We start from the raw sequence: 17,729 nt of genomic DNA, 5'->3' as shown, positions 1-17,729 counted from the left end.
TACAGGTGAAGTTGTAGTGGCTGCAGGTGTTGTAGTTGGAGCTGGAATTGTTGTGGTTATAGTTGGAGTTGTGGTGGTTGCAGGTGTTGTAGTTGGAGCTGGAGTAGTGGTGGTTATAGTTGAGGTGGTTACAGTTGGAGCGGTGGTGGCTGCAGTTGTGGTAGTTATAGTTGGAGTTGTGGTGGCTGCAGGTGTGGTTGTTACAGTTGTAGTTGTGGTGGCTGCAGGTTTGGTAGTTACAGTTGTAGTTGTGGTGGCTGCAGCTGTGATAGTTAGAGCTGGAGTTGTGGTAGTTATAGTCGGAGCTGTGGTGGCTGCAGGTGTGGTAGTTAGAGTTGGATTTGTAGTGGCTGCAGGTGTTGTAGTTGGAGCTGGAGTTGTGGTGGTTAAAGTTGGAGTTGTGGTGGCTGCAGGTGTTGTAGTTGGAGCTGGAGTAGTGGTGACTGCAGGTGTTGTAGTTGGAGCTGGAGTTGGGGTGGTTGCAGTTGTGGTGGTTACAGGTGAAGTTGTGGGGGCAGCAGGTGTTGTAGTTGGAGCTGTGGAGGCTGCAGATGTTGTAGTTGGAGCCGGAGTTGGGGTGGTTGCAGGTGTTGTAGTTGGAGCTGGAGTTGTGGTGGCTGCAGGTGTTGTAGTTGGAGCTGTGGTGGCTGCAGGTGTTGTAGTTGGAAACGGAGTTGGGGTGGTTACAGGTGAAGTTGTGGTGGCTAAAGGTGTTGTAGTTGGAGCCGGAGTTGGGGTGGTTGCAGGTGTTGTAGTTGGAGCTGGAGTTGTGGTGACTGTAGTTGTGGTGGTTACAGCCGGAGCGGTTGTGGTTGCAGGTGTTGTAGTTGGAGCTGGAGTTGTGGTGGCTGCAGGTGTTGTAGTTGGAGCCGTGGTGGCTGCAGGTGTTGTAGTTGGAGCCGGGGTTGGGGTGGTTGCAGGTGTTGTAGTTGGAGCTGGAGTAGTGGTGACTGTAGTTGTGGTGGTTACAGCGGGAGCGGTGGTGACTGCAGGTGTTGTAGTTGGAGCTGGAGTTGGGGTGGTTGCAGTTGTGGTGGTTACAGGTGAAGTTGTGGTGGCTAAAGGTGTTGTACTTGGAGCTGGAGTTGTGGTGGCTGCAGTTGTTGTAGTTGGAGCCATGGTGGCTGCAGGTGTTGTAGTTGGAGCCATGGTGGCTGCAGGTGTTGTAGTTGGAGCCTGAGTTGGGGTGGTTGCAGGTGTTGTAGTTGGAGCTGGAGTAGTGGTGACTGTAGTTGTGGTGGTTACAGCCGGAGCGGTGGTGGTTGCAGGTGTTGTAGTTGGAGCTGGAGTTGTGGTGGCTGCAGGTGTTGTAGTTGGAGCTGTGGTGGCTGCAGGTGTTGTAGTTGGAGCCAGAGTTGGGCTGGTTGCACGTGTTGTAGTTGGAAACGGAGTTGGGGTGGTTACAGGTGAAGTTGTGGTAGCTAAAGGTGTTGTACTTGGAGCTGGAGTTGTGGTGGCTGCAGGTGTTGTAGTTAGACCTGGAGTAGTGGTAGCTATAATTGCTGTGGTTATAGCCGGAGTGGTGATGGCTGCGGGTGTTGAAGTTGCAACTGTAGTGGCTACAGGTGTTGTAATTGGAGTTGTGGTGACCGCAGGTGTGGTAGTTACAGATGGAGTTGCGGTGGCTGCAGGTGTTGTAGTAGGAGCCGGAGCTGTGGTGACAGCAGGTGTTGTAGTTGGAGCTGGAGTAGTGGTGGTTATAGTTGAGGTGGTTACAGCTGGAGCGGCCGTGGCTGCAGTTGTGGTAGTTATAGTTGGAGTTGTGGTGGCTGCAGGTGTGGTTTTTACAGTTGTAGTTGTGGTGGCTGCAGGCGTGGTAGTTACAGTTGGAGCTGTGGTGGCTGCAGGTGTTGTAGTTCGAGCTGGAGTTGTGGTGGTTATAGTTGGAGTTGTGGTGGCTGCAGTTGATTTAGTTAGACCTGGAGTAGTGGTAGCTGTAATTGCTGTGGTTATAGCCGGAGTGGTGGTGGCTGTGATTGTGGTGGTTAAAGCTGGAGTTGTGGTGGCTGCAGGTGTTGTAGTTGCAGCTGTAGTGGCTACAGGTGTTGTAATTGGAGTTGTGGTGGCCGCAGGTGTGGTTGTTACAGTTGTAGTTGTGGTGGCTGCAGGTGTTGTAGATGGAGCTGTGGTGGCTGCAGGTGTTGTAGGTGGAGCTGTGGTGGTTGCAGGTATTGTGGTTGTAGCTGTGGTGGCTGCAGGTGTTGTAGTTGCAGCTGGAGTTGTGGTGGCTGCAGGTGTTGTAGTTGGAGCCAGAGTTGGGGTGGTTGCAGGTGTTGTAGTTGGAAACGGAGTTGGGGTGGTTACAGGTGAAGTTGTGGTGGCTAAAGGTGTTGTACTTGGAGCTGGAGTTGTGGTGGCTGCAGGTGTTGTAGTTGGAGCCGTGGTGGCTGCAGGTGTTGTAGTTGGAGCCGGAGTTGGGGTGGTTGCAGGTGTTGTAGTTGGAGTTGGAATAGTGGTGACTGTAGTTGTGGTGGTTACAGCCGGAGCGGTGGTGGCTGCAGGTGTCATAGTTGGAGCTGGAGTAGTGGTGACTGTAGTTGTAGTGGTTACAGCCGGAGCGGTGGTGGTTGCAGGTGTTGTAGTTGGAGCTGGAGTTGTGGTGGCTGCAGGTGTTGTAGTTGGAGCTGTGGTGGCTGCAGGTGTTGTAGTTGGAGCCAGAGTTGGGCTGGTTGCAGGTGTTGTAGTTGGAAACGGAGTTGGGGTGGTTACAGGTGAAGTTGTGGTAGCTAAAGGTGTTGTACTTGGACCTGGAGTTGTGGTGGCTGCAGGGGTTGTAGTTAGACCTGGAGTAGTGGTAGCTGTAATTGCTGTGGTTATAGCCGGAGTGGTGATGGCTGCGAGCGTGGTGGTTAAAGCTGGAGTTGTGGTGGCTGCAGGTGTTGAAGTTGCAGCTGTAGTGGCTACAGGTGTTGTAATTGGAGTTGTGGTGGCCGCAGGTGTGGTAGTTGCAGCTGGAGTTGTGGTGGCTGCAGGTGTTGTAGTTGGAGCCAGAGTTGGGGTGGTTGCAGGTGTTGTAGTTGGAAACGGAGTTGGGGTGGTTACAGGTGAAGTTGTGGTGGCTAAAGGTGTTGTACTTGGAGCTGGAGTTGTGGTGGCTGCAGGTGTTGTAGTTGGAGCCGTGGTGGCTGCAGGTGTTGTAGTTGGAGCCGGAGTTGGGGTGGTTGCAGGTGTTGTAGTTGGAGTTGGAATAGTGGTGACTGTAGTTGTGGTGGTTACAGCCGGAGCGGTGGTGGCTGCAGGTGTCATAGTTGGAGCTGGAGTAGTGGTGACTGTAGTTGTAGTGGTTACAGCCGGAGCGGTGGTGGCTGCAGGTGTCATAGTTGGAGCTGGAGTAGTGGTGACTGTAGTTGTGGTGGTTACAGCGGGAGCGGTGGTGGTTGCAGGTGTTGTAGTTGGAGCTGTAGTTGTAGTGGCTGCAGGTGTTGTAGTTGGAGCTGTGGTGGCTGCAGGTGTTGTAGTTGGAGCCGGGGTTGGGGTGGTTGCAGGTGTTGTAGTTGGAGCTGTGGTGGCTGCAGGTGTTGTAGTTTGAAACGGAGTTGGGGTGGTTACAGGTGAAGTTGTGGTAGCTAAAGGTGATGTACTTGGAGCTGAAGTTTTGGTGGCTGCAGGTGTTGTAGTTGGAGCTGTGTTGGCTGCAGGTGTTGTAGTTGGAGCTGGAGTAGTGGTGGTTATAGTTGAGGTGGTTACAGCTGGAGCGGCGGTGGCTGCAGTTGTGGTAGTTATAGTTGGAGTTGTGGTGGCTGCAGGTGTGGTTGTTACAGTTGTAGTATTGGTGGTTGCAGTTGTGGTAGTTACAGTTGGAGCTGTGGTGGCTGCAGGTGCTGTAGTTCGAGCTGGAGTTGTGGTGCTTATAGTTGGAGTTGTAGCTGCAGTTGTTGAAGTTAGACCTGGAGTAGTGGTAGCTGTAATTGCTGTGGTTATAGCCGGAGTGGTGGTGGCTGCGAGTGTGGTGGTTAAAGCTGGAGTTGTGGTGGCTGCAGGTGTTGTAGTTGCAGCTGTAGTGGCTGCAGGTGTTGTAATTTGAGTTGTGGTGGCCGCAGGTGTGGTAGTTACAGATGGAGTTGTGGTGGCTGCAGCTGTTGTAGTTGTAGCCGGAGCTGTGGTGACTTCAGGTGTTCTAGTTGGAGCTGGAGTAGTTGTGGTTATAGTTGAGGTGGTTACAGCTGGAGCGGCCGTGGCTGCAGTTGTGGTAGTTATAGTTGGAGTTGTGGTGGCTGCAGGTGTGGTTGTTACAGTTGTAGTTGTGGTGGCTGCAGGTGTGGTAGTTACAGTTGGAGCTGTGGTGGCTGCAGGTGTTGTAGTTTGAGCTGGAGTTGTGGTGGTTATAGTTGGAGTTGTGGTGGCTGCAGTTAATGTAGTTAGACCTGGAGTAGTGGTAGCTGTAATTGCTGTGGTTTTAGCCCGAGTGGTGGTGGCTGCGAGTGTGGTGGTTAAAGCTGGAGTTGTGGTGGCTACAGGTGTTGCAATTGGAGTTGTGGTGGCTGCAGGTGTGGTTGTTACAGTTGTAGTTGTGGTGGCTGCAGGTGTGGTTGTTACAGTTGTAGTTGTGGTGGCTGCAGGTGTTGTAGATGGAGCTGTGGTGGCTGCAGGTGTTGTAGTTGGAGCTGTGGTGGCTGCAGGTATTGTGGTTGTAGCTGTGGTGGCTGCAGGTGTTGTAGTTGGAAACGGAGTTGTGGTGGTTACAGGTGAAGTTGTGGTGGCTGCAGGTGTTGTACTTTGAGCTGGAGTTGTGGTGGCTGCAGGTGTTGTAGTTGGAGCCGGAGTTGGGGTGGTTGCCGGTGTTGTAGTTGGAAACAGAGTTGGGGTGGTTACAGGTGAAGTAGTGGTGGCTAAAGGTGTTGTACTTGGAGCTGGAGTTGTGGTGGCTGCAGGTATTGTAGTTGGAGCTGTGGTGGCTGCAGGTGTTGTAGTTGGAGCCGGTGTTGGGGTGGTTGCAGGTGTTGTAGTTGGAGCTGGAGCAGTGGTGACTGTAGTTGTGGTGATTACAGCCTGAGCTTTGGTGGCTGCAGGTGTTGTAGTTGGAGCCGGAGCTGTGGTGACTGCAGGTGTTGTAGTTGGAGCTGGTTTTGCGGTGGTTGCAGTTGTGGTGGTTACAGGTGAAGTTGTGGGGGCTGCAGGTGTTGTAGTTAGAGCGGTGGTGGCTGCAGGTGTTGTAGTTGGAGCCGGAGTTGTGGTGTCTGCAGGTGTTGTAGTTGGAGCAGTGGTGGCTGCAGGCTTTGTAGTTGGAAACGGAGTTGGGGTGGTTACAGGTGAAGTTGTGGTGGCTAAAGGTGTTGTATTTGGAGCTGGAGTTGTGGTGGCTGCAGGTGTTGTAGTTGGAGCCGTGGTGGCTGCAGGTGTTGTAGTTGGAGCCGGAGTTGGGGTGGTTGCAGGTGTTGTAGTTGGAGCTGGAGTAGTGGTGACTGTAGTTGTGGTGGTTACAGCCGGAGCGGTGGTGGCTGCAGGTGTTGTAGTTGGAGCTGGAGTTGGGGTGGTTACAGTTGTGGTGGTTACAGGTGAAGTTGTGGTGTCTAAAGGTGTTGTACTTGGAGCTGGAGTTGTGGTGGCTGCAGGTGTTGTAGTTGGAGCCGTGGTGGCTGCAGGTGTTGTAGTTGGAGCCGGAGTTGGGGTGGTTGCAGGTGTCGTAGTTGGAGCTGGAGTTGTGGTGGTTGCAGGTGTTGTAGTTTGAGCTGGAGTAGTGGTGACTGTTGTTGTGGTGGTTACATCCGGAGCGGTGGTGGTTGCAGGTGTTGTAGTTGGAGCTGGAGTTGTGGTGGCTGCAGGTGTTGTAGTTGGAGCTGTGGTGGCTGCAGGTGTTGTAGTTGGAGCCAGAGTTGGGGTGGTTGCAGGTGTTGTAGTTGGAAAGGGAGTTGGGGTGGTTACAGGTGAAGTTGTGGTGGCTAAAGGTGTTGTTCTTGGAGCTGGAGTTGTGGTGGCTGCAGGTGTTGTAGTTGGAGCCGTGGTGGCTGCAGGTGTTGTAGTTGGAGCCGGAGTTGGGGTGGTTGCAGGTGTTGTAGTTGGAGCTGGAGTTGTGGTGACTGTAGTTGGGGTGGTTACAGCCGGAGCGGTGGTGGTTGCAGGTGTTGTAGTTGGAGCTGGAGTTGTGGTGGCTGCAGGTGTTGTAGTTGGAGCTGTGGTGTCTGCAGGTGTTGTAGTTGGAGCCAGAGTTGGGCTGGTTGCAGGTGTTGTAGTTGGAAACGGAGTTGGGGTGGTTACAGGTGAAGTTGTGGTAGCTAAAGGTGTTGTACTTGGAGCTGGAGGTGTGGTAGCAGGTGTTGTAGTTGGAGACGTGGTGGCTGCAGGTGTTGTAGTTGGAGCCGGGGTTGGGGTGGTTGCAGGTGTTGTAGTTGGAGCTGGAGTAGTGGTGACTGTAGTTGTGGTGGTTACAGCCGGAGCGGTGGTGACTGCAGGTGTTGTAGTTGGAGTTGTAGTTGGGGTGGTTGCAGTTGTGGTGGTTAAAGGTGATGTTGTGGGGGCTGCAGGTGTTGTAGTTGGAGCTGTGGGGGCTGCAGGTGTTGTAGTTGGAGCCGGAGTTGGGGTGGTTGCAGGTGTTGTAGTTGGAGCTGGAGTAGTGGTGACTGTAGTTGTGGTGGTTACAGCCGGAGCGGTGGTGGCTGCAGTTGTGGTAGTTATAATCGGAGTTGTGGTGGCTGCAGGTGTGGTGGTTACAGCCGGAGTTGTGGTGGTTGCAGTTCTGGTGGTTACAGGTGAAGTTGTAGTGGCTGCAGGTGTTGTAGTTGGAGCTGGAATTGTGGTGGTTATAGTTGGAGTTGTGGTGGTTGCAGGTGTTGTAGTTGGAGCTGGAGAAGTGGTGGTTATAGTTGAGGTGGTTACTGCGGGAGCGGCGGTGGCTGCAGTTGTGGTAGTTATAATCGGAGTTGTGGTGGCTGCAGGTGTGGTGGTTACAGCCGGAGTTGTGGTGGTTGCAGTTCTGGTGGTTACAGGTGAAGTTGTAGTGGCTGCAGGTGTTGTAGTTGGAGCTGGAATTGTGGTGGTTATAGTTGGAGTTGTGGTGGTTGCAGGTGTTGTAGTTGGAGCTGGAGAAGTGGTGGTTATAGTTGAGGTGGTTACTGCGGGAGCGGCGGTGGCTGCAGTTGTGGTAGTTATAGTTGGTGTTGTGGTGGCTGCAGGTGTGGTTGTTACAGTTGTAGTTGTGGTGGCTTCAGGTTTGGTAGTTACAGTTGGAGCTGTGGTGGCTGCAGGTGTTGTAGTTCGAGCTGGAGTTGTGGTGGTTATAGTTGGAGTTGTGGTGGCTGCAGTTGATGTAGTTAGACCTGGAGTAGTGGTAGCTGTAATTGCTGTAGTTATAGCCGCAGTGGTGGTGGCTGCGAGTGTGGTGGTTAAAGCTGGAGTTGTGGTGGCTGCAGGTGTTGTAGTTGCAGCTGTAGTGGCTACAGGTGTTGTAATTGGAGTTGTGGTGGCCGCAGGTGTGGTTGTTACAGTTGTAGTTGTGGTGGCTGCAGGTGTTGTAGATGGAGCTGTGGTGGCTGCAGGTGTTGTAGTTGGAGCTGTGGTGGCTGCAGGTATTGTGGTTGTAGCTGTGGTGGCTGCAGGTGTTGTAGTTGGAAACGGAGTTGGGGTGGTTACAGGTGAAGTTGTGGTGGCTGCAGCTGTTGTACTTGGACCTGGAGTTGTGGTGGCTGCAGGTTTTGTAGTTGGAGCTGTGGTGGCTGCAGTTGTTGTAGTTGGAGCCGGAGTTGGGGTGGTTGCAGGTGTTGTAGTTGGAAACGGAGTTGGGGTGGTTACAGGTGAAGTAGTGGTGGCTAAAGGTGTTGTACATGGAGCTGGAGTTGTGGTGGCTGCAGGTGTTGTAGTTGGAGCCGGGGTTGAGGTGGTTGCAGGTGTTGTAGTTGGAGCTGGAGTAGTGGTGACTGTAGTTGTGGTGGTTACAGCCGGAGCGGTGGTGACTGCAGGTGTTGTAGTTGGAGTTGTAGTTGGGGTGGTTGCAGTTGTGGTGGTTAAAGGTGATGTTGTGGGGGCTGCAGGTGTTGTAGTTGGAGCTGTGGGGGCTGCAGGTGTTGTAGTTGGAGCCGGAGTTGGGGTGGTTGCAGGTGTTGTAGTTGGAGCTGGAGTAGTGGTGACTGTAGTTGTGGTGGTTACAGCCGGAGCGGTGGTGGCTGCAGTTGTGGTAGTTATAATCGGAGTTGTGGTGGCTGCAGGTGTGGTGGTTACAGCCGGAGTTGTGGTGGTTGCAGTTCTGGTGGTTACAGGTGAAGTTGTAGTGGCTGCAGGTGTTGTAGTTGGAGCTGGAATTGTGGTGGTTATAGTTGGAGTTGTGGTGGTTGCAGGTGTTGTAGTTGGAGCTGGAGAAGTGGTGGTTATAGTTGAGGTGGTTACTGCGGGAGCGGCGGTGGCTGCAGTTGTGGTAGTTATAATCGGAGTTGTGGTGGCTGCAGGTGTGGTGGTTACAGCCGGAGTTGTGGTGGTTGCAGTTCTGGTGGTTACAGGTGAAGCTGTAGTGGCTGCAGGTGTTGTAGTTGGAGCTGGAATTGTGGTGGTTATAGTTGGAGTTGTGGTGGTTGCAGGTGTTGTAGTTGGAGCTGGAGAAGTGGTGGTTATAGTTGAGGTGGTTACTGCGGGAGTGGCGGTGGCTGCAGTTGTTTTAGTTATAGTTGGTGTTGTGGTGGCTGCAGGTGTGGTTGTTACAGTTGTAGTTGTGGTGGCTTCAGGTTTGGTAGTTACAGTTGGAGCTGTGGTGGCTGCAGGTGTTGTAGTTCGAGCTGGAGTTGTGGTGGTTATAGTTGGAGTTGTGGTGGCTGCAGTTGATGTAGTTAGACCTGGAGTAGTGGTAGCTGTAATTGCTGTAGTTATAGCCGCAGTGGTGGTGGCTGCGAGTGTGGTGGTTAAAGCTGGAGTTGTGGTGGCTGCAGGTGTTGTAGTTGCAGCTGTAGTGGCTACAGGTGTTGTAATTGGAGTTGTGGTGGCCGCAGGTGTGGTTGTTACAGTTGTAGTTGTGGTGGCTGCAGGTGTTGTAGATCGAGCTGTGGTGGCTGCAGGTGTTGTAGTTGGAGCTGTGGTGGCTGCAGGTATTGTGGTTGTAGCTGTGGTGGCTGCAGGTGTTGTAGTTGGAAACGGAGTTGGGGTGGTTACAGGTAAAGTTGTGGTGGCTGCAGCTGTTGTACTTGGACCTGGAGTTGTGGTGGCTGCAGGTTTTGTAGTTGGAGCTGTGGTGGCTGCAGTTGTTGTAGTTGGAGCCGGAGTTGGGGTGGTTGCAGGTGTTGTAGTTGGAAACGGAGTTGGGGTGGTTACAGGTGAAGTAGTGGTGGCTAAAGGTGTTGTACATGGAGCTGGAGTTGTGGTGGCTGCAGGTGTTGTATTTGTAGCCGTGGTGGCTGCAGGTGTTGTAGTTGGAGTCGGAGTTGGGGTGGTTGCAGGTGTTGTAGTTGGAGCTGGAGTAGTGGTGACTGTAGTTGTGGTGGTTACAGCGGGAGCGGTGGTGGTTGCAGGTGTTGTAGTTGGAGCTGGAGTTGTAGTGGCTGCAGGTGTTGTAGTTGGAGCTGTGGTGGCTGCAGGTGTTGTAGTTGGAGCCGGGGTTGGGGTGGTTGCAGGTGTTGTAGTTGGAGCTGTGGTGGCTGCAGGTGTTGTATTTGGAGCAAGAGTTGGACTGGTTGCAGGTGTTGTAGTTTGAAACGGAGTTGGGGTGGTTACAGGTGAAGTTGTGGTAGCTAAAGGTGTTGTACTTGGAGCTGGAGTTGTGGTGGCTGCAGGTGTTGTAGTTGGAGCCGTGTTGGCTGCAGGTGTTGTAGTTGGAGCTGGAGTAGTGGTGGTTATAGTTGAGGTGGTTACAGCTGGAGCGGCGGTGGCTGCAGTTGTTGTAGTTATAGTTGGAGTTGTGGTGGCTGCAGGTGTGGTTGTTACAGTTGTAGTTGTGGTGGCTGCAGGTGTGGTAGTTACAGTTGGAGCTGTGGTGGCTGCAGGTGCTGTAGTTCGAGCTGGAGTTGTGGTGCTTATAGTTGGAGTTGTAGCTGCAGTTGTTGTAGTTAGACCTGGAGTAGTGGTAGCTGTAATTGCTGTGGTTATAGCCGGAGTGGTGGTGGCTGCGAGTGTGGTGGTTAAAGCTGGAGTTGTGGTGGCTGCAGGTGTTGTAGTTGCAGCTGTAGTGGCTGCAGGTGTTGTAATTTGAGTTGTGGGGGCCGCAGGTGTGGTCGTTACAGATGGAGTTGTGGTGGCTGCAGCTGTTGTAGTTGTAGCCGGAGCTGTGGTGACTTCAGGTGTTCTAGTTGGAGCTGGAGTAGTTGTGGTTATAGTTGAGGTGGTTACAGCTGGAGCGGCCGTGGCTGCAGTTGTGGTAGTTATAGTTGGAGTTGTGGTGGCTGCAGTTGTTGAAGTTGGAGCCGGAGTTGGGGTGGTTGCAGGTGTTGTAGTTGGAAACGGAGTTGGGGTGGTTACAGGTGAAGTAGTGGTGGCTAAAGGTGTTGTACATGGAGCTGGAGTTGTGGTGGCTGCAGGTGTTGTAGTTGTAGCCGTGGTGGCTGCAGGTGTTGTAGTTGGAGCCGGAGTTGGGGTGGTTGCAGGTGTTGTAGTTGGAGCTGGAGTAGTGGTGACTGTAGTTGTGGTGGTTACAGCGGGAGCGGTGGTGGTTGCAGGTGTTGTAGTTGGAGCTGGAGTTGTAGTGGCTGCAGGTGTTGTAGTTGGAGCTGTGGTGGCTGCAGGTGTTGTAGTTGGAGCCGGGGTTGGGGTGATTGCAGGTGTTGTAGTTGGAGCTGTGGTGGCTGCAGGTGTTGTAGTTGGAGCTGGAGTTGGGGTGGTTGCAGTTGTGGTGGTTACAGGTGAAGTTGTGGTGGCTAAAGGTGTTGTACTTGGAGCTGTGGTGGCTGCAGGTGTTGTAGTTGGAGCCAGAGTTGGGGTGTCTGCAGCTGTTGCAGTTGGAGCCGGAGCTGTGGTGACTTCAGGTGTTGTAGTTGGAGCTGGAGTAGTTGTGGTTATAGTTGAGGTGGTTACAGCTGGAGCGGCGGTGGCTGCAGTTGTGGTAGTTATAGTTGGAGTTGTGGTGGCTGCAGGTGTGGTTGTTACAGTTGTAGTTGTGGTGGCTGTAGGTGTGGTAGTTACAGTTGGAGCTGTGGTGGCTGCAGGTGTTGTAGTTCGAGCTGGAGTTGTGGTGGTTATAGTTGGAGGTGTGGTGGCTGCAGTTGATGTAGTTAGACCTGGAGTAGTGGTAGCTGTAATTGCTGTGGTTGTAGCCGGAGTGGTGGTGGCTGCGAGTGTGGTGGTTAAAGCTGGAGTTGTGGTGGCTACAGGTGTTGTATTTGGAGTTGTGGTGGCCGCAGGTGTGGTTGTTACAGTTGTAGTTGTGGTGACTGCAGGTGTTGTAGATGGAGCTGTGGTGGCTGCAGGTGTTGTAGTTGGAGCTGTGGTGGCTGCAGGTTTTGTGGTTGTAGCTGTGGTGGCTGCAGCTGTTGTAGTTGGAAACGGAGTTGTGGTGGTTACAGGTGAAGTTGTGGTGGCTGCAGGTGTTGTACTTTGAGCTGGAGTTGTGGTGGCTGCAGGTGTTGTAGTTGGAGCCGGAGTTGGGGTGGTTGCAGGTGTTGTAGTTGGAAACGGAGTTTGGGTGGTTACAGGTGAAGTAGTGGTGGCTAAAGGTGTTGTACTTGGAGCTGGAGTTGTGGTGGCTGCAGGTGTTGTAGTTGGAGCTGTGGTGGCTGCAGGTGTTGTAGTTGGAGCCGGAGTTCGGGTGGTTGCAGGTGTTGTAGTTGGAGCTGGAGTAGTGGTGACTGTAGTTTTGGTCATTACAGCTGGAGCGGTGGTGGCTGCAGGTGTTGTAGTTGGAGCCGGAGCTGTGGTGATTGCAGGTGTTGTAGTTGGAGCTGGAGTTGGGGTGGTTGCAGTTGTGGTGGTTACAGGTGAAGTTGTGGGGGCTGCAGGTGTTGTAGTTGGAGCTGTGGTGGCTGCAGGTGTTGTAGTGGGAGCCGGAGTTGGGGTGGTTGCAGGTGTTGTAGTTGGAGCTGGAGTTGTGGTGGCTGCAGGTGTTGTAGTTGGAGCTGTGGTGGCTGCAGGTGTTGTAGTTGGAAACGGAGTTGGGGTGGTTACAGGTGAAGTTGTGGTGGTTAAAGGTGAAGTTGTGGTGGCTAAAGGTGTTGTACTTGGAGCTGGAGTTGTGGTGGCTGCAGGTGTTGTAGTTGGAGCCGGAGTTGGGGTGGTTGCAGGTGTTGTGGTTGGAGCTGGAGTTGTGGTGGTTGCAGGTGTTGTAGTTGGAGCTGGAGTAGTGGTGACTGTAGTTGTGGTCGTTACATCTGGAGCGGTGGTGGTTGCAGGTGTTGTAGTTGGAGCTGGAGTTGTGGTGGCTGCAGGTGTTGTAGTTGGAGCTGTGGTGGCTGCAGGTGTTGTAGTTGGAGCCAGAGTTGGGGTGGTTGCAGGTGTTGAAGTTGGAAAGGGAGTTGGGGTAGTTACAGGTGAAGTTGTGGTGGCTAAAGGTGTTGTTCTTGGAGCTGGAGTTGTGGTGGCTGCAGGTGTTGTAGTTGGAGCCGTGGTGGCTGCATGTGTTGTAGTTGGAGCCGGAGTTGGGGTGGTTGCAGGTGTTGTAGTTGGAGCTGGAGTACTGGTGACTGTTGTTGGGGTGGTTACAGCCGGAGCGGTGGTGACTGCAGGTGTTGTAGTTGGAGCTGGAGTTGGGGTGGTTGCAGTTTTGGTGGTTACAGGTGATGTTGTGGGGTCTGCTGGTGTTGTAGTTGGAGCTGTTGGGGCTGCAGGTGTTGTAGTTGGAGCCGGAGTTGGGGTAGTTGCAGGTGTTGTAGTTGGAGCTGGAGTAGTGGTGACTGTAGTTGTGGTGGTTACAGCCGGAGCGGTGGTGGCTGCAGCTGTGGTGGCTGCAGGTGTGGTGGTTACAGCCGGAGTTTTGGTGGTTGCAGTTCTGGTGGTTACAGGTGAAGCTGTGGTGGCTGCAGGTGTTGGAGCCGGAGGTTTGGTGGCTGCAGCCGGAACGGTGGTGGCTGCAGCCAGAGCGGTGGTGGCTGCAGTTGTGGTAGTTATAATCGGAGTTGTTGTGGCTGAAGGTGTGGTAGTTATAATTGGAGTTGTGGTAGCTGCAGGTGTGGTGGCTACAGCCGGAGTTGTGGTGGTTGTAGGTGTTTTAGTTGGAGCCGGAGCTGTGGTGACTGCAGGTGTTGTAGTTGGAGCCGCAGTTGGGGCGGTTGCAGTTGTGGTGGTCACAGGTGAAGTTGTGGGGGCTGCAGATGTTGTAGTTGGAGCTGTGGTGGCTGCAGGTGTTGTAGTTGGAGCTGTGGTGGCTGCAGATGTTGCAGTTGGAGCTGGAGTTGTGGTGGCTGCAGGTGTTGTAGTTGGAGCTGTGGTGGCTGCAGGTGTTGTAGTTGGAGCCGGAGTTGGGGTGGTTGCAGGTGTTGTAGTTGGAAACGGAGTTGGGGTGGTTACAGGTGAAGTAGTGGTGGCTAAAGGTGTTGTACTTGGAGCTGGAGTTGTGGTGGCTGCAGGTGTTGTAGTTGGAGCTGTGGTGGCTGCAGGTGTTGTAGTTGGAGCCAGAGTTGGGGTGGTTGCAGGTGTTGTAGTTGGAAAGGGAGTTGGGGTGGTTGCAGGTGTTGTAGTTGGAGCTGGAGTAGTGGTGACTGTAGTTGTGGTGATTACAGCCTGAGCTTTGGTGGCTGCAGGTGTTGTAGTTGGAGCCGGAGCTGTGGTGACTGCAGGTGTTGTAGTTGGAGCTGGAGTAGTGGTGACTGTAGTTGTGGTGATTACAGCCTGAGCTTTGGTGGCTGCAGGTGTTGTAGTTGGAGCCGGAGCTGTGGTGACTGCAGGTGTTGTAGTTGGAGCTGGAGTTGGGGTGGTTGCAGTTGTGGTGGTTACAGGTGAAGTTGTGGGGGCTGCAGGTGTTGTAGTTGGAGCGGTGGTGGCTGCAGGTGTTGTAGTTGAAGCCGGAGTTGTGGTGGCTGCAGGTGTTGTAGTTGGAGCCGGAGTTGGGGTGGTTGCAGGTGTTGTAGTTGGAGCTGGAGTAGTGGTGACTGTAGTTGTGGTGATTACAGCCTGAGCTTTGGTGGCTGCAGGTGTTGTAGTTGGAGCCGGAGCTGTGGTGACTGCAGGTGTTGTAGTTGGAGCTGGAGTTGGGGTGGTTGCAGTTGTGTTGGTTACAGGTGAAGTTGTGGGGGCTGCAGGTGTTGTAGTTGGAGCGGTGGTGGCTGCAGGTGTTGTAGTTGGAGCCGGAGTTGTGGTGGCTGCAGGTGTTGTAGTTGGAGCTGTGGTGGCTGCAGGTGTTGTAGTTGGAAACGGAGTTGGGGTGGTTACAGGTGAAGTTGTGGTGGCTAAAGGTGTTGTATTTGGAGCTGGAGTTGTGGTGGCTGCAGATGTTGTAGTTGGAGCCGTGGTGGCTGCAGGTGTTGTAGTTGGAGCTGGAGTTGGGGTGGTTGCAGGTGTTGTATTTGGAGCTGGAGTAGTGGTGACTGTAGTTGTGGTGGTTACAGCCGGAGCGGTGGTGGATGCAGGTGTTGTAGTTGGAGCTGGAGTTGGGGTGTTTGCAGTTGTGGTGGTTACAGGTGAAGTTGTGGTGGCTAAAGGTGTTGTACTTGGAGCTGGACTTGTGGTGGCTGCAGGTGTTGTAGTTGGAGCCGTGATGGCTGCAGGTGTTGTAGTTGGAGCCGGAGTTGGGGTGGTTGCAGGTGTTGTAGTTGGAGCTGGAGTTGTGGTGGTTGCAGATGTTGTAGTTTGAGCTGGAGTAGTGGTGACTGTTGTTGTGGTGGTTACATCTGGAGCGGTGGTGGTTGCAGGTGTTGTAGTTGGAGCTGGAGTTGTGGTGGCTGCAGGTGTTGTAGTTGGAGCTGTGGTGGCTGCAGGTGTTGTAGTTGGAAACGGAGTTGGGGTGGTTACAGGTGAAGTTGTGGTGGTTAAAGGTGAAGTTGTGGTGGCTAAAGGTGTTGTACTTGGAGCTGGAGTTGTGGTGGCTGCAGGTGTTGTAGTTGGAGCCGGAGTTGGGGTGGTTGCAGGTGTTGTAGTTGGAGCCAGAGTTGGGGTGGTTGCAGGTGTTGTAGTTGGAAAGGGAGTTGGGGTGGTTGCAGGTGTTGTAGTTGGAGCTGGAGTAGTGGTGACTGTAGTTGTGGTGATTACAGCCTGAGCTTTGGTGGCTGCAGGTGTTGTAGTTGGAGCCGGAGCTGTGGTGACTGCAGGTGTTGTAGTTGGAGCTGGAGTAGTGGTGACTGTAGTTGTGGTGATTACAGCCTGAGCTTTGGTGGCTGCAGGTGTTGTAGTTGGAGCCGGAGCTGTGGTGACTGCAGGTGTTGTAGTTGGAGCTGGAGTTGGGGTGGTTGCAGTTGTGGTGGTTACAGGTGAAGTTGTGGGGGCTGCAGGTGTTGTAGTTGGAGCGGTGGTGGCTGCAGGTGTTGTAGTTGAAGCCGGAGTTGTGGTGGCTGCAGGTGTTGTAGTTGGAGCCGGAGTTGGGGTGGTTGCAGGTGTTGTAGTTGGAGCTGGAGTAGTGGTGACTGTAGTTGTGGTGATTACAGCCTGAGCTTTGGTGGCTGCAGGTGTTGTAGTTGGAGCCGGAGCTGTGGTGACTGCAGGTGTTGTAGTTGGAGCTGGAGTTGGGGTGGTTGCAGTTGTGTTGGTTACAGGTGAAGTTGTGGGGGCTGCAGGTGTTGTAGTTGGAGCGGTGGTGGCTGCAGGTGTTGTAGTTGGAGCCGGAGTTGTGGTGGCTGCAGGTGTTGTAGTTGGAGCTGTGGTGGCTGCAGGTGTTGTAGTTGGAAACGGAGTTGGGGTGGTTACAGGTGAAGTTGTGGTGGCTAAAGGTGTTGTATTTGGAGCTGGAGTTGTGGTGGCTGCAGATGTTGTAGTTGGAGCCGTGGTGGCTGCAGGTGTTGTAGTTGGAGCTGGAGTTGGGGTGGTTGCAGGTGTTGTATTTGGAGCTGGAGTAGTGGTGACTGTAGTTGTGGTGGTTACAGCCGGAGCGGTGGTGGATGCAGGTGTTGTAGTTGGAGCTGGAGTTGGGGTGTTTGCAGTTGTGGTGGTTACAGGTGAAGTTGTGGTGGCTAAAGGTGTTGTACTTGGAGCTGGACTTGTGGTGGCTGCAGGTGTTGTAGTTGGAGCCGTGATGGCTGCAGGTGTTGTAGTTGGAGCCGGAGTTGGGGTGGTTGCAGGTGTTGTAGTTGGAGCTGGAGTTGTGGTGGTTGCAGATGTTGTAGTTTGAGCTGGAGTAGTGGTGACTGTTGTTGTGGTGGTTACATCTGGAGCGGTGGTGGTTGCAGGTGTTGTAGTTGGAGCTGGAGTTGTGGTGGCTGCAGGTGTTGTAGTTGGAGCTGTGGTGGCTGCAGGTGTTGTAGTTGGAAACGGAGTTGGGGTGGTTACAGGTGAAGTTGTGGTGGTTAAAGGTGAAGTTGTGGTGGCTAAAGGTGTTGTACTTGGAGCTGGAGTTGTGGTGGCTGCAGGTGTTGTAGTTGGAGCCGGAGTTGGGGTGGTTGCAGGTGTTGTAGTTGGAGCTGGAGTTGTGGTGGTTGCAGGTGTTGTAGTTGGAGCTGGAGAAGTGGTGACTGTAGTTGTGGTGGTTACATCCGGAGCGGTGGTGGTTGCAGGTGTTGTAGTTGGAGCTGGAGTTGTGGTGGCTGCAGGTGTTGTAGTTGGAGCTGTGGTGGCTGCAGGTGTTGTAGTTGGAGCCAGAGTTGGGGTGGTTGCAGGTGTTGTAGTTGGAAAGGGAGTTGGGGTGGTTACAGGTGAAGTTGTGTTGGCTAAAGGTGTTGTTCTTGGAGCTGGAGTTGTGGTGGCTGCAGGTGTTGTAGTTGGAGCAGTGGTGGCTGCATGTGTTGTAGTTGGAGCCGGAGTTGGGGTGGTTGCAGGTGTTGTAGTTGGAGCTGGAGTACTGGTGACTGTAGTTGGGGTGGTTACAGCCGGAGCGGTGGTGACTGCAGGTGTTGTAGTTGGAGCTGGAGTTGGGGTGGTTGCAGTTTTGGTGGTTACAGGTGATGTTGTGGGGTCTGCTGGTGTTGTAGTTGGAGCTGTTGGGGCTGCAGGTGTTGTAGTTGGAGCCGGAGTTGGGGTAGTTGCAGGTGTTGTAGTTGGAGCTGGAGTAGTGGTGACTGTAGTTGTGGTGGTTACAGCTGGAGCGGTGGTGGCTGCAGTTGTGGTGGCTGCAGGTGTGGTGGTAACAGCCACAGTTTTGGTGGTTGCAGTTCTGGTGGTTAAAGGTGAAGCTGTGGTGGCTGCAGGTGTTGGAGCCGGAGGTTTGGTGGCTGCAGCCGGAACGGTGGTGGCTGCAGCCAGAGCGGTGGTGGCTGCAGTTGTGGTAGTTATAATCGGAGTTGTTGTGGCTGAAGGTGTGGTAGTTATAATTGGAGTTGTGGTGGATGCAGGTGTGGTGGATACAGCCGGAGTTGTGGTGGTTGTAGGTGTTTTAGTTGGAGCCGGAGCTGTGGTGACTGCAGGTGTTGTAGTTGGAGCCGCAGTTGGGGCGGTTGCAGTTGTGGTGGTCACAGGTGAAGTTGTGGGGGCTGCAGATGTTGTAGTTGGAGCTGTGGTGGCTGCAGGTGTTGTAGTTGGAGCTGTGGTGGCTGCAGGTGTTGTAGTTGGAGCCGGAGTTGTGGTGGCTGCAGGTGTTGTAGTTGGAGCTTTGGTGGCTGCAGGTGTTGAAGTTGGAGCCGGAGTTGTGGTGGCTGCAGGTGTTGTAGTTGTAGCTGTGGTGAATGCAGGTGTTGTAGTTGGAGCTGGAGTTGGGGTGGTTGCAGTTGTGGTGGTTACAGGTGATGTTGTGGGGTCTGCTGGTGTTGTAGTTGGAGCTGTTGGGGCTGCAGGTGTTGTAGTTGGAGCCGGAGTTGGGGTAGTTGCAGGTGTTG

General features: G+C 53.7%; 1 protein-coding gene across 1 annotated transcript in view; it reads right to left on the bottom strand.

Annotated features, from left to right (window-relative positions):
* The window catches only part of LOC139287801 (putative uncharacterized protein DDB_G0282133), a 33,340-nt gene that overhangs the window by 8,640 nt on the left and 6,971 nt on the right, over positions 1 to 17,729 (bottom strand). The window contains exons 9-32 of the mRNA XM_070908976.1: positions 17,116 to 17,171; positions 16,996 to 17,027; positions 16,558 to 16,904; positions 12,802 to 12,826; positions 12,516 to 12,659; positions 11,124 to 11,327; positions 10,474 to 10,712; positions 10,132 to 10,195; positions 9,685 to 10,082; positions 9,574 to 9,583; positions 9,261 to 9,485; positions 8,757 to 8,990; positions 8,227 to 8,519; positions 8,173 to 8,176; positions 7,758 to 7,988; positions 7,254 to 7,487; positions 6,685 to 7,103; positions 4,918 to 5,214; positions 3,760 to 3,866; positions 3,217 to 3,233; positions 2,667 to 2,966; positions 1,920 to 2,228; positions 1,285 to 1,862; positions 484 to 602 (exon numbers count right to left, since the gene is read on the bottom strand). Of these exons, the coding sequence (XP_070765077.1) occupies positions 484 to 602; positions 1,285 to 1,862; positions 1,920 to 2,228; positions 2,667 to 2,966; positions 3,217 to 3,233; positions 3,760 to 3,866; positions 4,918 to 5,214; positions 6,685 to 7,103; positions 7,254 to 7,487; positions 7,758 to 7,988; positions 8,173 to 8,176; positions 8,227 to 8,519; positions 8,757 to 8,990; positions 9,261 to 9,485; positions 9,574 to 9,583; positions 9,685 to 10,082; positions 10,132 to 10,195; positions 10,474 to 10,712; positions 11,124 to 11,327; positions 12,516 to 12,659; positions 12,802 to 12,826; positions 16,558 to 16,904; positions 16,996 to 17,027; positions 17,116 to 17,171 (4,886 nt within the window). The remainder of the gene's footprint in view (positions 1 to 483; positions 603 to 1,284; positions 1,863 to 1,919; positions 2,229 to 2,666; positions 2,967 to 3,216; positions 3,234 to 3,759; positions 3,867 to 4,917; positions 5,215 to 6,684; positions 7,104 to 7,253; positions 7,488 to 7,757; positions 7,989 to 8,172; positions 8,177 to 8,226; positions 8,520 to 8,756; positions 8,991 to 9,260; positions 9,486 to 9,573; positions 9,584 to 9,684; positions 10,083 to 10,131; positions 10,196 to 10,473; positions 10,713 to 11,123; positions 11,328 to 12,515; positions 12,660 to 12,801; positions 12,827 to 16,557; positions 16,905 to 16,995; positions 17,028 to 17,115; positions 17,172 to 17,729) is intronic.

The sequence above is a fragment of the Enoplosus armatus genome, chromosome 7 (genome assembly GCF_043641665.1).
Source record: "Enoplosus armatus isolate fEnoArm2 chromosome 7, fEnoArm2.hap1, whole genome shotgun sequence".
Classification (NCBI taxonomy): domain Eukaryota; kingdom Metazoa; phylum Chordata; class Actinopteri; order Centrarchiformes; family Enoplosidae; genus Enoplosus; species Enoplosus armatus.
Note: the sequence above shows the minus strand (reverse complement) of the source record. Positions and strands in the feature narration are given on the sequence as shown.